At 33.4% G+C, this 13809-nt stretch overlaps 3 protein-coding genes across 4 annotated transcripts; 2 read left to right on the top strand and 1 right to left on the bottom strand.

The window, feature by feature from the left end:
- The first annotated feature begins 835 nt into the window (after positions 1-835).
- On the top strand, positions 836-4695 carry LOC113848056 (40S ribosomal protein S15a-5). 2 transcript variants are annotated; one of them, XM_027477422.1, is made up of 4 exons: positions 836-953; positions 2748-2891; positions 3990-4150; positions 4316-4695. In XM_027477422.1, exons 2-4 carry the CDS (start codon positions 2762-2764, stop codon positions 4412-4414), a joined length of 390 nt encoding a protein of 129 aa, XP_027333223.1. In that variant the 5' UTR covers positions 836-953; positions 2748-2761; the 3' UTR covers positions 4415-4695. The 2 variants fall into 2 exon arrangements, with proteins under 2 accessions (XP_027333223.1, XP_027333224.1); XM_027477423.1 differs by having other exon boundaries at positions 890-953; positions 2714-2891; positions 4316-4507.
- Positions 4696-7025: 2330 nt separating this feature from the next.
- Positions 7026-11901, top strand: LOC113847345 (pentatricopeptide repeat-containing protein At2g13600-like). Its single transcript, XM_027476380.1, has one exon. It carries the CDS (start codon positions 7026-7028, stop codon positions 9555-9557), a length of 2532 nt encoding a protein of 843 aa, XP_027332181.1. The 3' UTR covers positions 9558-11901.
- LOC113847430 (protein yippee-like At4g27745) lies at positions 9798-11809 on the bottom strand. The gene is made up of 3 exons (XM_027476531.1): positions 11728-11809; positions 11443-11573; positions 9798-10166 (listed from the first exon to the last, which is right to left on the bottom strand). The coding sequence occupies exons 2-3, from the start codon at positions 11533-11535 to the stop codon at positions 9939-9941; spliced, it is 321 nt and encodes a 106-aa protein (XP_027332332.1). The 5' UTR covers positions 11536-11573; positions 11728-11809; the 3' UTR covers positions 9798-9938.
- Positions 11902-13809: the final 1908 nt, after the last annotated feature.

Here is a 13809-nt window from a genome sequence, read left to right as displayed (position 1 = left end):
CTTGAATTTTTCTAACTACTCTACAATTGATATGATAATAAAATTTGACTTTAAAAAGAGATAAACTTGAAATGTGATTATTTTTTAAAATACTAATATTAATTATTTTAATTTTTTTTAATATGTATGATTTAATTAAGAAAAATTCTAACAAGTACCTGTAAAAATATTGTAAAATAATTAAAAGCATAATTTTATTTATTAAAACATAAAAATGCATTTACTCTTGTATTTTTCAATGCATCTTAATATTATTTGTAATAAAAATTTATTATTAATTAATTCCTCCATTATAACAAAATCCTTTAATCAAAAGGATTTTGTAAATAAAAAATGCTGATAGAACTACTTAAGAAATTAAAATTAAAAAATTCTTTAAAAGTACGTTTGTATTTTGAATGATTAGAAATTACGAAGAAAGTTTATTAATTATATTTTTTTAACAAAAAATTATATTTTTAATTCTGTAACTAGTGCTCTTAGAGAATGAATTAGCATTTATCTAAATAAAATTAAAAAATAAGTAAAATTAAAATTTTATCTTAATAAATAACATATTTAATACTACTACAAATTACAAGATATATTTTCAATTTTGATTGAATTACAATATTAACACTTTTGTTAACTTTATCTCTTAAAAGTTAAGTTTAAACATCAAAATATAATATTTTTTATTCACAATATTTATTATATTATAAATATAAAATTACAATAAACACTTATAGTTTCTAATAAAAAATTATTATTTTTAAATAGTTGAAATAAATTCTTAATATTATAGATAACAGAATCGCCTTGTTAAAAAACACACTGCGTAGTTCTTGTCACGAGCAAAAAAAATAAGGAGGCGCTTTGGCGTAAAACACAGATTGTAATACACACACAGAGAGAGAGAGAGAGAGAGAGAGAGAGGCGGTGAGGTTTTCTCGCGGAGGTTCAGTCCTTTACTGGTGAGTATAGCTATTCTTCTTCATTCGTAAAGATTTGTCTCTATTTAGTGAGAATCTTCGATGGGGTAGAGTTTTCGAATCCCAATAATTTGTTGAAATGATTATAAACTATATGTTCCTGCTGCCGTTGGTTCGACTTTTCATTTCCCCGTGTTCTGCGACTGAGACCGAAGCCAATTCCAGTTACCCCTAGTTTTGTACCTGTGATTAGAATTAGTACACATATGACCTTATTTGAAAAATGTTTAAATTTGTGCATTGCTATTCTGTAAGTTCCTTTGAGCTGGATGTGTGTGGATTGATATCATATTTTAGATAATAAAGACAAGTAACACCTACCTTAAAATTGGGCGTTACCTTTTTGGTATCTGAGTAACTCAGTCCCACTGAACTGTGAGTGTGATTTAGAAGGATAGTCCTGAGCTGAACGAGTAGTTACTTGAGTTGACACGTGTGAGTCTGTTTGGAATGAGTTGGCAAAGGTCTGCCTAGGTCATATAGGTTAATGGGACTGATCAATCCGATAGCTTGTTCATGGTTGGAGGATGTGGGACAATCTACAAGTGTAGCAGTTGACAGAACAATGCTGATGACCCAATCAGGGTAGTTGATAGGGACAGTAAAGAGCATAGACATCCTCAATGATTGACCGAGAGTCTGAGGTAGATGTCTTAAGTTCTAAAAGGATTGTTAGGTTTTTAAGGTAAGGAAAACTGATTTGAGTTCCAACTAGAGCGAGATTGCACTTGTCTGTTCTGTACTTTCAGCCGTAGAGTTGTTTATTTTAATTTTTGCAGTTTTTATCTGTGTTTTCTGAATGCTGTTGCAATTTCTTCAACTGTGAGAGTCATATTGGTAGGGATGCCACTATATATGTGGAAGTTTTTTCTGCTCTCTTTTCTGTTTGTAAAGTCAGCTGGATAATGCATGTTTATAATTGATTGGCAACTTAGTCAGAATATTCAGATGCGTTAACTAAACTGTGCATATAATTAGAGTGTGCTTCTGAAATGAAAGTTTTCCTATTTTACCCAGTAGATCACTTTCTGTGTTTGCTGCATGTGTGTATGATGTACACAGAGGAGGCCTCTTTATCATCCTTTAATTTTTGTTTGTGATGTTGTCGAATTGTATATTGGGATGATAGATTCATTATTGTGTATGATTCAGGGATATCTGCTTCCTCTTTATTCTTGGCAATACTGTTTTCAAATTCATGTGAAGAATCACTATTCAAGCTTATTACTGGGTAGGAATGCAATAATTACTGTAATTGTATTGTCTGCATAGTTACTCTTCTGTTGCAGATTCCCCTAAAATTTTGTAGTTTGTGTTGGGAATAATTATCTAATTGCTTAATATATTTTCAATTTCTAATTTTGATGAGTCAAATAGTTGTATTGTGCTCTGTTGATACCCATGGTTCTGCATGAATTCATAAGGGAGAAAAAGTTGGCTTTTTTCTTTTTCAGTTTTAAACTTTTACTCATCGAGAGCAATTCATATAACTTACATAATAATAATAAGAGTGAGTATTCACCTTGTAATTATAGAAAAGTGGAGAGGATATCAGCTTGTATTTTTTGCACTGAGATTGGAAGCTATTGGGTAGAAGGATTCCTCTTCTCAGCGGTCAATTTTCTCTTAAGCTTGAATTTGTAAGATCAATGTATCATATTTGTTATTCATTTGACATTTCTTAATTTTATTCTTGTTCTTATGTTTACTGATAGTCCACCTATCTTCCATTTGACTATTAGGAATTTGATGACACTTTGTTATAAATTCTTACAGAGAGTCTGAGAGGGATGGGGAGGAGGATACTGAATGATGCTTTGAGGACTATTGTGAACGCAGATAGGAGAGGGAAAGCTACAGTGGAGCTCAAGCCCATCTCCACTGTCATTTCTTCCTTTCTCCATATCATGAAGCACCATGGTAATTTGCTTTCCATTCCTCTACACTTGGTTTTCGTTTGAAGGATTTAGGCTCTCTTTTTAAATTTGTATTCTTTTTCCTGAAATTTGGAACCTAATAATATTCAAGACATGAACATAAGCCAATAACTTGATAATATTATTTACATATATTTCCTGTCAGAGATCACAAAACTATAGCAGTGTTTACAACATGGAAATACAAAAGAAAGGAAATGAGCAATTTGAGAGTGCTCTGCTCTCCCAAGGGCAAGTCCAGTCTGATTGCAATAATGTATAAATGGACTATATGTAGAGGGTGAGAGAGAGAACCATTGAGAAGTCAGGAAAGAATGAGTGCCTCTCGAATTGCATTGAACTAGTTGGAGACCATCTTTTTGTGTTCTAACTCTGCAAGAAAGAGTCTTTCTAGGCAGAACATAATTCTTTCTTGAATAATGATCATCTTTTACCTCAATTCTTGGAACTATTCCAGTCCCAATTACAGCCTACTTGCCCTATTTACATTTACCTCACTAAGGATCTCATGTGTGATGTGCTACATGCCACTGGCACCTGGGCAGCTATTCTTACTCTTTCCTACAGGTTTTGATTAGGTGATTTGCATCTATATTTCCGTCTCCTATACATTTACTTAGTTGTGGGCCTCTTAGCTTGGGCTTTATCAAACCCCTTTGACTGCCTGGGTATTTTAAATCACTTTTCTTATCCATTTCTGGAGGCAACAATGAATGAATTCCCTTTCTAACTGTCAAAGTGTTTCTTTATTTTTACTGGGTGTGATATTGATGTTAGTACTGCTCGGATTTGTGATTTTAAAGTGCCAATGACAAAAAAATGTCTGTCCTCTCTGAAACTTTTGTATCCCATAATATATTCCTTTTCTCTGCTCAATTTGTGTTTAGAGGACTTCCATCGCCGGTCTGGTAAATTTTTTTTTCCAAAAGTTATCGTTTAGAGGAACATCTTACGTTCAGCATGTGAAATATCTCCTTACCTAGAAGGATGAAAACGAAAAACCCGAAACTTAACTAGGGTCCTCTAACGTTCTGATAACACTACAATGCACAATTGTAGCTAATTTGGTAACTCCTGATAGGATATATCAAAGACTTTCAAGTCTATGATCCGCATAGAGTGGGGAGGATAACAGTTGAACTGCATGGTAGGATAAACGATTGCAAGGCCCTTACATACCGACAAGACATCAAGGCAAGGGATATTGAATCCTACAGATTGCGTACTCTTCCAACACATCAGGTTGGTTAGTTTTTTATGTTTAGCATTCATAAAATTTAAAAATTTATATAAGAATGCCAAATGCTGTTTGTTTCGGATGCTAGCTTTTTAAATTTGTTTCAAGACCATAAAGAGAAAAGAAAAATTGAAAAGGATAATCATGCCATTCTCTTTCTCTTTGTGCAGTGGGGTTATGTTGTGGTCACAACTCCTGATGGTATTGTGGATCATGAAGAAGCCATTAAAAGGAACGTAGGTGGACAGGTTCTTGGTTATTTTCACTAAAATAATCATCACCATGTCATTTTGATCAGCTATTGCAGTCAGCTATATTTCCTCATAAACATTCGATGAACTCGATGACGATGTTTTATTCAGCAAAGGATGTCTTGTCTTCTATTATTGTTTTTTCCTTGTAGAATTTTACATTAGTTCATGCCAAATGAGTATGGTGGATTTGCTTTCATGCTTTGTGGAAATTAGTCCTGTTTTCGTTAAATAGTATAATAGACATGAATGGATGTTATGAGCCCATTTGGTTTAAAGCTTAGAAGAATTGATTTTAGTATAATTAATTTGTGTTTGGACGTGATATTTTAGAAGTAAATAGAAAAGGGTTGATCTTGTTTGGACAAGATAAAGTAAAATTACTTTTAGATAGAAAATTACCAAAAAAAAAATTTTGTGCTGGTGGAATTATGTATTTAATTTTTTTTTTTCCGTTATTAATTTCCTATTTGAGCATGCAGTTACTGGCCTAAATGGTTTAGAAACCAATGGAAGGTAATAATATATGATGAATACAAGTTAACATGATTTAGTTGATAAAAATATGTATACATCAAACAACATTTGTTGGAGTACTTAGAAGCCGACAACTTGTATAAAAAATAAATAAATATTATTAATATATACTAATTCCTAAATTTAGCACTAACAATTTGATCCCTATATGAATCACTTAACATTATTCATTTCTGTTGAAGAAACAATGTCAGCATCTAAGTCTGGGACAAATCCACTATATCTTGCTAGTTTGGAATCACCTTAACCGAAACCTTCTAGGCTCTTCATGCGACTTCGAAAGAAAAGAAAACGTGTTAATAATAGCACAAAACAATATTTGCTTTTGCTTTGAATGACAATGATAATTATAATGGAGAATTCAAATTTGATAGCAACCACCGATAATATCCCAGAAAGATAAACCCCAAATCTGAATACAAAAGCACATAATGGAATCAAAGAAGTTAATCTCAGAGTATAAGTTAGCAACTAACACAAGCATCATCTATGTCTTGGGAATATAATACAAGATCATCCTAGTTTTAGAATATTAGACATTTTATTCTTGACTGTAAAATGCTTGTTAATTATCTAATTTTCTTGCTATGAAATGAAAGCCATGCTTCTTTTCACTGACAGTAACTTGGATCAAAGAGATTAAAGTGTATGTAAGAGAAAATCAAATTATGATTAAAGCAAATATAGTTAATATCTTGGCCTCATTTTATGCTGCAACTGAACAAACTGAACCAGCATTCATAATTTTCCGGACGAACAAACATCGCTTATATTGATATTATAACTACTTTAAGGTTTGATATTATTGTTATATCAGACCTTAAAGTCAACGAAGGCATTTATGAACTGAAGAGTTGTGTCAATAAGGGCAGGATTGATTCATTGGTGACAATAGTTGCAAGGTGCAGGATGAGTGCTTAATCTTGTTGATGCTTAATAAATTTTTCTTTAGTAGATTTACTAATAAAAGGTTTTTTTTTATTTTTTATGGCCTAAAGCGTAAACGTCCAAGGCCTCTGTATCTTTATGTAAATGAATGTTTAGTTCTGTCAGTTATTTTGACTATAAGTAAAATCTATAATTCTGAGCTGTTGGGGGCAGCATTGGCTGTTATGACGTAAAAAATCAATTAGCAAAAACCAAAATGCAGGCTGAGAAAATGATTTTTTTTAGCATCCCTTCCTCTCTGGACACAGTTTAGAGGTGAAATGTGATGTCAAATCATTAGCAAAAGAACAATCAATGTGATTAAAATCAGCTTTCATTTGTCAAATACCCTTTTTTAAATCAAAGCAACCGAAAGAAGTTTATCATTGATAACAACTTCAGGATTTAGGAAGAAATAATGATATTTACATTTGTACATAGCTTCGTAAGAGGGAAGGCATAACAAACTGAATCATAAAAAGGACTTTGCAAAGATAGTCGTGACAGAAAATAATGAGCTCGAGAAGCTAAGGACTTCAATATGGTTACGCTAGATTGTTACCATCAATTATGGGCCCGTTTATTTTTAAGATTTTTGCTCGATAAAGCCATTTTTTATAATAATCACTTTAATTTTTTAGATTATTTGTTTAAGATTATTGGTAAATCAGAAGTGGAAATTAGTCTGATTTTAGCTTATTTTAAAAAGTTTTGAACAGCTTTGACAAAAAAAAGCTGAAATTATAACTGCACTCTAAAAATGTACTTTTTATAATGGTAACAAAGAATATGCAACTTCTGATATTTATTAAAAAAAAAAGAAGAAGATTAAAATAAATCCCCTTTTACATATAAATCCTTAAAATCACTTTTTTAAAAAGCTGAAACAAAGGACCATAACCTTGGTTAGATGAGCGATTTTAAGTCGAGCCAATATATAGGACCACAAGATCACTCTACGCTTTGTCTGTAAGTGATTTAAATGCGGATAGAATAAATATAGCATGAGCAACATAACAAGATCACTCGACACAGTATATAGTACTGTGTAGTGGTGTCTACGCTCATACTGCTCAGAAAAAACCAAGAAAAGGGGTGAGTTTTGTGTCTCCTCCATGAAAGAGTGTTGTTTTGGTGCGTGTTGTATTGTTTGTATCATCTCAACATGCAGGCTGTGCTTCTGGAACTCCTCACTCACCCACTCCCAAACCCAACAATTCGCGCGTCCACCAACCGAACGAAACCACTAAGCCTCACCCGTCACCACCACCCTCACGTGACCCTCCTCTACGAGGACCCACCAAGTTCCACAACCTACGCTTCGATTCTCGAATGTTGTTGGTCCCCCACTTTGGGAAAACAGGTTCACGCCCACGCCATCAAATCCGGTTTTCACGACCACCAGTTCGTTGCAACCAAGTTGCTACAAATGTACGCCAGTAACGGCTCTCTTGAGAACGCGTGCCACGTGTTCGACACAATGCCTCTTAAAAACTTGCATTCTTGGACCGCACTCCTGCGTGTTCACGTTGAGCTGGGGCTCTTTGAGGAAGCGTTTTCTTTATTTGAACAACTGCTTTACGAAGGGGTGCCAGAGGAAATGGAGTTTTTCGTGTTCCCTGTGGTGTTGAAGATTTGTTTTGGCCTTGGTGGTGATTTGGGGTTGGGTAGGCAATTACATGGGTTGGTGTTGAAACGTGAGGTTTTTAAGAATGTTTATGTGGGCAATGCTTTGATAGATATGTATGGTAAATGTGGGAGCTTAGGTGAGGCTAAGAAAGTTCTAGAAAGAATGCCCCAAAGGGATTGTGTCTCGTGGAATTCTATTATCACTGCTTGTGTTGCTAATGGGTTGGTATATGAGGCATTAGATCTCTTGCAAAATATGTCTGCGGGGGAGAGTGGTTTAGCACCCAATCTTGTTTCTTGGAGTGCGGTTATCGGCGGATTCGCGCAAAACGGTTATGATGTTGAGTCAATTGAACTACTTGCAAGAATGGTAGTAGATGCAGGGATGAGACCGAATGCTCGAACGCTGGCGAGTGTTCTTCCGGCTTGTGCGAGGATGCGATGCCTAAGCCTTGGGAAAGAGCTGCATGGCTATGTTGTTAGACATGAGTTCTTCTCCAATGCTTTTGTTGTGAATGGGTTAGTGGATATGTATAGGAGGTGTGGTGATATGAAAAGTGCTTTCAAAGTGTTTACCAAGTTTTCCAGGAAATGTGCCGCAGCTTACAATACTATGATAGTTGGTTATTGTGAAAACGGCAATGTCTTGAGGGCCAAGGAGTTGTTTGATCAGATGTATCAAGAAGGGGTAAAGAGGGATAGAATATCATGGAATGCAATGATATCAGGGTATGTGGACAGTTTCCTGCTTGATGAAGCCTTTAGCTTGTTTCAAGATTTGCTGAAGGAAGGGATTGAACCGGACTCTTTCACTCTTGGAAGTGTCCTTACTGGCTGCACTGATATGGTTTCTATTCGACGAGGGAAAGAGATTCATTCCCTGGCCATTGTCAAAGGTATGCAGTCCAATAGTTTTGTGGGTGGAGCTTTGGTAGAAATGTACTCAAAATGCCAGGACATAGTAGCTGCTCAAATGGCATTTGATGATGTAAGTGAAAGAGATGTTCCAACTTGGAATGCTTTGATATCAGGGTATGCCCACATTGATCAAACTGAAAAGATTGGAGAACTTCTCCAGAAAATGAAAGGGGATGGTTTTGAACCAAACGTGTATACATGTAATGGTATTATAGCTGGCTATGTGGAACATAAACGGTATGATTCAGCAATGAAATTGTTCTCTGAAATGCAGATTGAAAGTTTAAGGCCTGACATATACACAATTGGAATAATTTTAGCAGCATGTTCGAAGTTGGCTACAATCCAACGGGGAAAGCAGGTCCATGCGTATTCCATAAGAACCGGGCATGACTCAGATGTTCACATTGGAGCTGCTCTGGTAGACATGTATGCAAAATGTGGGGATATTAGGCACTGCTATCATGCCTATAACAGGATATCGAATCCGAATGTGGTGTCCCACAATGCTATGCTCACTGCATATGCCATGCATGGACATGGGGAAGAAGGAATTGCCCTTTTTCACAAAATGTTAGCTGGCAAAGTTAAACCAGACCATGTGACTTTCCTATCAGTTCTTTCTTCCTGTGTTCATGCTGGATCAATTGAGATTGGCCATGAATGCTTAGATTTGATGGTAACTTACAATGTGACGCCCACATTGAAGCATTACACATGTATGGTTGACCTCTTGAGTCGTGCAGGCAAGCTTGACGAAGCATATGAACTTATCAAGAACATGCCAATGGAAGCTGATGCAGTGACCTGGAGTGCTCTGCTTGGTGGTTGTTTTATTCATAATGACGTAGCCTTAGGTGAAATTGCAGCAAAAAGGCTCATAGAATTGGAGCCTTATAACACTGGAAACTATGTTATGTTAGCAAACTTGTATGCTTCTGCAGGGAAATGGTATTATCTTGCCCAAACTAGACAATTATTGAAGGATATGGGAATGCAGAAGAGTCCAGGATGCAGTTGGATAGAAGATAGAGATGGGGTTCATGTGTTTCTTGCTAGTGATAAAGCTCACAAAAGAACAGACGAGATATATTCTTTTCTGGACAGTTTGACTAATTTGATTAGAATAAAGCATACGAGTCATTTATAACATGAGCAAATATTGGATATCCAACATAATTGGATCAACTATAGAAATGCAGTAGCTTCTTATATAGACATAATAACATTACATATATAAAATTCATCATATAATAAGAGTTACAGTCTAGACAAACTTCCAATTTTAAAAATGGGAAACAAGATGAGCTATTAGTCAAGGAATACACAATTTTACGAACTGGGAATAAACAGCTTAATGCTTATCTTACAACCTCACTTCAAGCAATTCCAAGTAATATTAATAAGGAAATTTAAGAGACAATGACAAATTTTAGAAAGGTAAGACAAGACCCTCCTGTACATTATAAAAGTATGAATGAACAAACATCGAGACTGGAATGAATGGAATAAAGAGAATTATAAGGGAATGCTACCAGTTTTCCTTTACAATTTTTGATTTTTCAAGTATGAATTTTCCTTCCTTGTACTTCTGTGATGCTTCATAAGCTTTTTCATATTTCCAACCCAACACTTCATGGCAGTCACCACAATAAACATCAGCAACAGTGTGGAGGCCAGTCGTGAGATGCCTGTCTTCTTTTGGACCTACCACAATATTCACTGCATGGGAGAACAGAAAACCTCGGCCATTTCTTCCCTGCTCATAAAATTTTGCATGAAAGGAATATCAGACTAAGATCGGGAAAAACTTATATTCCTCTTAAAACAAAGGCAAGTTTCATCAACCAAAAACCCAAGGTTAAAGAACACGTAAAAGTTCAAATATGAAAACGCCCTTTTCAGCAAATTGATGGTAAAAATGTGTCTTCAGCATACACAACCTGAATTGCCGCAATTACCACAAGCCTCACTCTTAACACTTGCCAACATATAAATCAGGTATCAATGAAACTCACTACCCCCTAGAACTAGGCATTTTCATCTATTATTACAATGAATCAGCATTGAACTTGGATACATAATAAATTCATCAATATCTGTATGTAGTATCGATCTAATATAGAGAAAAAGAATGAGAAGTCCAACTTTCAACCATAAAATAAAAAGCAAAATGTTATTTACTTCACAAATTTGAACACCGTCTGCATTCCTTAATCAAACATTTGCTACATAAACTTGTACACCCAGTCACACACGAAGAGCTCAAACCATAAATTTGACCATAAGACTTATTCGAATAACTTAAGAGCTTATTTGATAAGTTTTACCTATAAACTTATCAAAATAAGTTAAGAAGGGCTTATAGTAGTCTCATTGCCCATTTAGAAGAGTTTGCAGTTACCTATAGAAATAACTTATGACTTTCATAGACTCTTTTTAGCTTTTTCTTTTAAGTTTCTTGGTATAACTTACTAAAACAATTATTTCTAACTTATTTCAAAAAGTTTCGAGGTTAAATTTATGTCATAAATATAATTTCAAAATAACTTATTGAATAGGCGCTTAATTCCTTAAACTATTTCCATAACCCCAAATAAACTCCCTGTAAGACCAAACACCTTTTAATAAATGTACATGCTTGGCTTTGGAAGCAGGATCCACTCACAATGATGACTGAAAAAACAAGCGTACCCTGCTTTCCTCCATTTGCAAAACTTGACTTCCACTCCATCCCGCACAAAACAAAACAAAAAAAAATCCTAAAATTTTCATTTAACCCTTATTTAACGCAATACAACTTAATCTTGAGAAATGGAGGAGCAAGGTTTGAAGATGGAAAGCAAAAATAAAACAAAGCACAACCAAGACGAGATTTTCTAGTACCATTTTATTAGGACTAGAAGGATAGCAAACTACCCAGAAAATAAAGCGCCTGAAATTCCATCATCTAAGAATAATTAGCATTCTCATCCAAACTCCACAAATTTATAAACCCAAAAAGAATTATAATAAAAAAAGAACGATACACGAACCTGAAAGGTTTTAGCAATTATATCATCGTGATGTGACACTTGGTTTCTACAATTACAACAACAATACAAACGGGGCACTATCATTTCCCCCATTAATTTGTCAACAATTTCAAACTAAACTCGTCGCAGCTCTGAAAAATTAAACAATAAAATCTCAGTTACAGAGGACTGAGGAAAGCACACAACAAGAGGTTTAGATCAGATACTAATCCCAAAAGGGTTAGAAGAAAGCCTGCAATAAATAAAAATTGGGATGTTAATGGGATAGTAGTAAAATTTCTTTACCCACAACAAACAAATGATGACCCAACGATCTGCAAATATAAATTGATCTAGCATTAATTGCAAATTTTGAGAAATGAACAAACATTAAAAAAAGAAAGATAGAAAAAGAGAAGTTCTGCAAAACAGTGGAATAATATCCTAAACGTAGAAGATTAATTTTATAAAACAAAATAGAATAATAAAAAATATATAAAGCTAATTCAATCTTTATAGAAGAGAATCCCCCGTCCCGTCGATTCGATGCGGTGAAAGAAGTGAAACTGTGAAAAGAATAGGAAAGAAAATTGTTTAGTATTTATTTGTTTTATAATATAATAATTAGATTTTCAGAATTTTAATAAAAATAGTTAAGATTAATTTTAAAAGACATCTTAATTCTATTTTGTAGTATTTTTTCCTGCATTATATGAAATATTATTAACTTCAAATATTTTCAAAATTAAAAATATACTCTACAATAACTTTTTTTTTATATTGTACTCAAGATTTATGTTAAACACTATCATGTCCATTAGTCTTACAAGATTTATTTATTAAACAGTTTTACGATGTGTGTAAAGACTTTTATATGTCTAAACACTTCTTATCTTTTAAATACTTATTTTTTTTTTTTGTGGAAGTTGTAGGGATGAGAAGAAAATTTTATTTTTATTTTTTATAAATAAACGTAATATTATGTGTACTGAATAAGGCTTTATTCGGTCCTACTCGTAGAAGAAGGAAACCGAGTATCCCTTCGGTCTAATATAACCGAACATCTCTTGTTAGGTTAGAAGGTAATTAACTCAATTGAGAGTAATAATCAGAATATTATTTACTTTAATTAAAGGGCTAAAACCAAGGCTGACTTAGCAAGCCCATTAGCCCATAACAATACCTATAAAAGAAAGGTAAGAAGTATAGGTAAAATATTGACTTTTCAATATTAAATAACATTTATTACTCAGAACCAAATCCTGACTTTAGCATCAGAGTGCCTTTTGCAGGTACCCTTCTCACGTTAGGCCACGTCAGCAACAGTAAGAAGAATGTCACCGTTTCAGAGCAGAAATCTGAAGACTAATGTTTCTCTAGTAGGAAAATTATGTATAATAGTTTTATGTTTAATAACAACTCTTAAGTTTTAGTATTATTTTAAATTTATTTTGAATACTTCAATTTTTGTACATGCAAATTTTTACTTGAACTAACTTGTTTTTGAATAAGTCTTAATATGTGAAGTGTCTTCTAAATCATCTTATAAATGACATGAATTGTTTAACTAATTTGATCTTATGTCATCTTATAAATATGATTTTTACTAATTGTTTAGTCGTATTGTCTTACCAATGCTACAAGTATATTTAAACAAGCAAATTACTAGAAAGTTCATCTTAGTTAAAATGCTTTTCATTCATCAAAACATAGACAACTTTGCATTAATAATCTTTCCTATTTTTACTATGACAACTTTTTTTATTCTTTAATGAATAATATTTGATCATGTTAGATAAACAATACATCAAAGCTAATTAGTCTTTATATCAAAGTAATCGTTACAAGAGAATACTTATATTGAAACTATTGTCTTTATCAAAGTCCTAAATTATCAAAATATTTTAAATTAGAGCAAAAATAGTAATTGTTATAAGCTATATGAAAATAGTATGAATCAACTTTATATGTATGATTATTAGATCAATAGATATGAGAGTCAGAGAATATTTTATTGATGTATCATGTGGATATTCATAAATTACTGTTGAAAAGAAAGATCACATTAAAGAAAAAATTATATATTTTTTCTCCTTTAAAGATTCCTTAAGAATATGTCGTTATTGTCTATGTAAGATGAGAGACTCCAACTTTAAAACATGAGCAAATAAGTCTTTAGTGACAATTTGTTGGTTGTGAGAGAGTTGCTTTATATGATCAACTCTAACTTCCAAAAATTGCCTCCAACAAACGATTGGAGTTTGAGGGTGATAAGAATTGATGATGGAGATGCATAGGAACAAACACAAATATATTTTATATGTACAATTTGTGGTAGCTAGAGAATAATAACAAAAAGAAAATATTAGCTACAAAAACTAACAAGAT

This window comes from Abrus precatorius, unplaced genomic scaffold, assembly GCF_003935025.1.
Source record: "Abrus precatorius isolate BTA unplaced genomic scaffold, Abrus_2018 Scaffold8, whole genome shotgun sequence".
Classification (NCBI taxonomy): domain Eukaryota; kingdom Viridiplantae; phylum Streptophyta; class Magnoliopsida; order Fabales; family Fabaceae; genus Abrus; species Abrus precatorius.
Note: the sequence above shows the minus strand (reverse complement) of the source record. Positions and strands in the feature narration are given on the sequence as shown.

What these genes read in the sequence shown, in the direction of transcription:
- LOC113847430 (XM_027476531.1), bottom strand. Translation starts at nt 11,535, where the DNA reads ATGGGGGAAATGATAGTGCCCCGTTTGTATTGTTGTTGTAATTGTAGA. An exon ending in TAATTGCTAAAACCTTTCAG is followed by an intron (nt 10,167 to 11,442) that starts GTTCGTGTATCG and finishes TTTTATGAGCAG; the next exon opens with GGAAGAAATGGCCGAGGTTT.
- LOC113848056 (XM_027477422.1), top strand. Translation starts at nt 2,762, where the DNA reads ATGGGGAGGAGGATACTGAATGATGCTTTGAGGACTATTGTGAACGCA. An exon ending in CCATATCATGAAGCACCATG is followed by an intron (nt 2,892 to 3,989) that starts GTAATTTGCTTT and finishes AACTCCTGATAG; the next exon opens with GATATATCAAAGACTTTCAA. An exon ending in GTACTCTTCCAACACATCAG is followed by an intron (nt 4,151 to 4,315) that starts GTTGGTTAGTTT and finishes CTCTTTGTGCAG; the next exon opens with TGGGGTTATGTTGTGGTCAC.
- LOC113847345 (XM_027476380.1), top strand. Translation starts at nt 7,026, where the DNA reads ATGCAGGCTGTGCTTCTGGAACTCCTCACTCACCCACTCCCAAACCCA.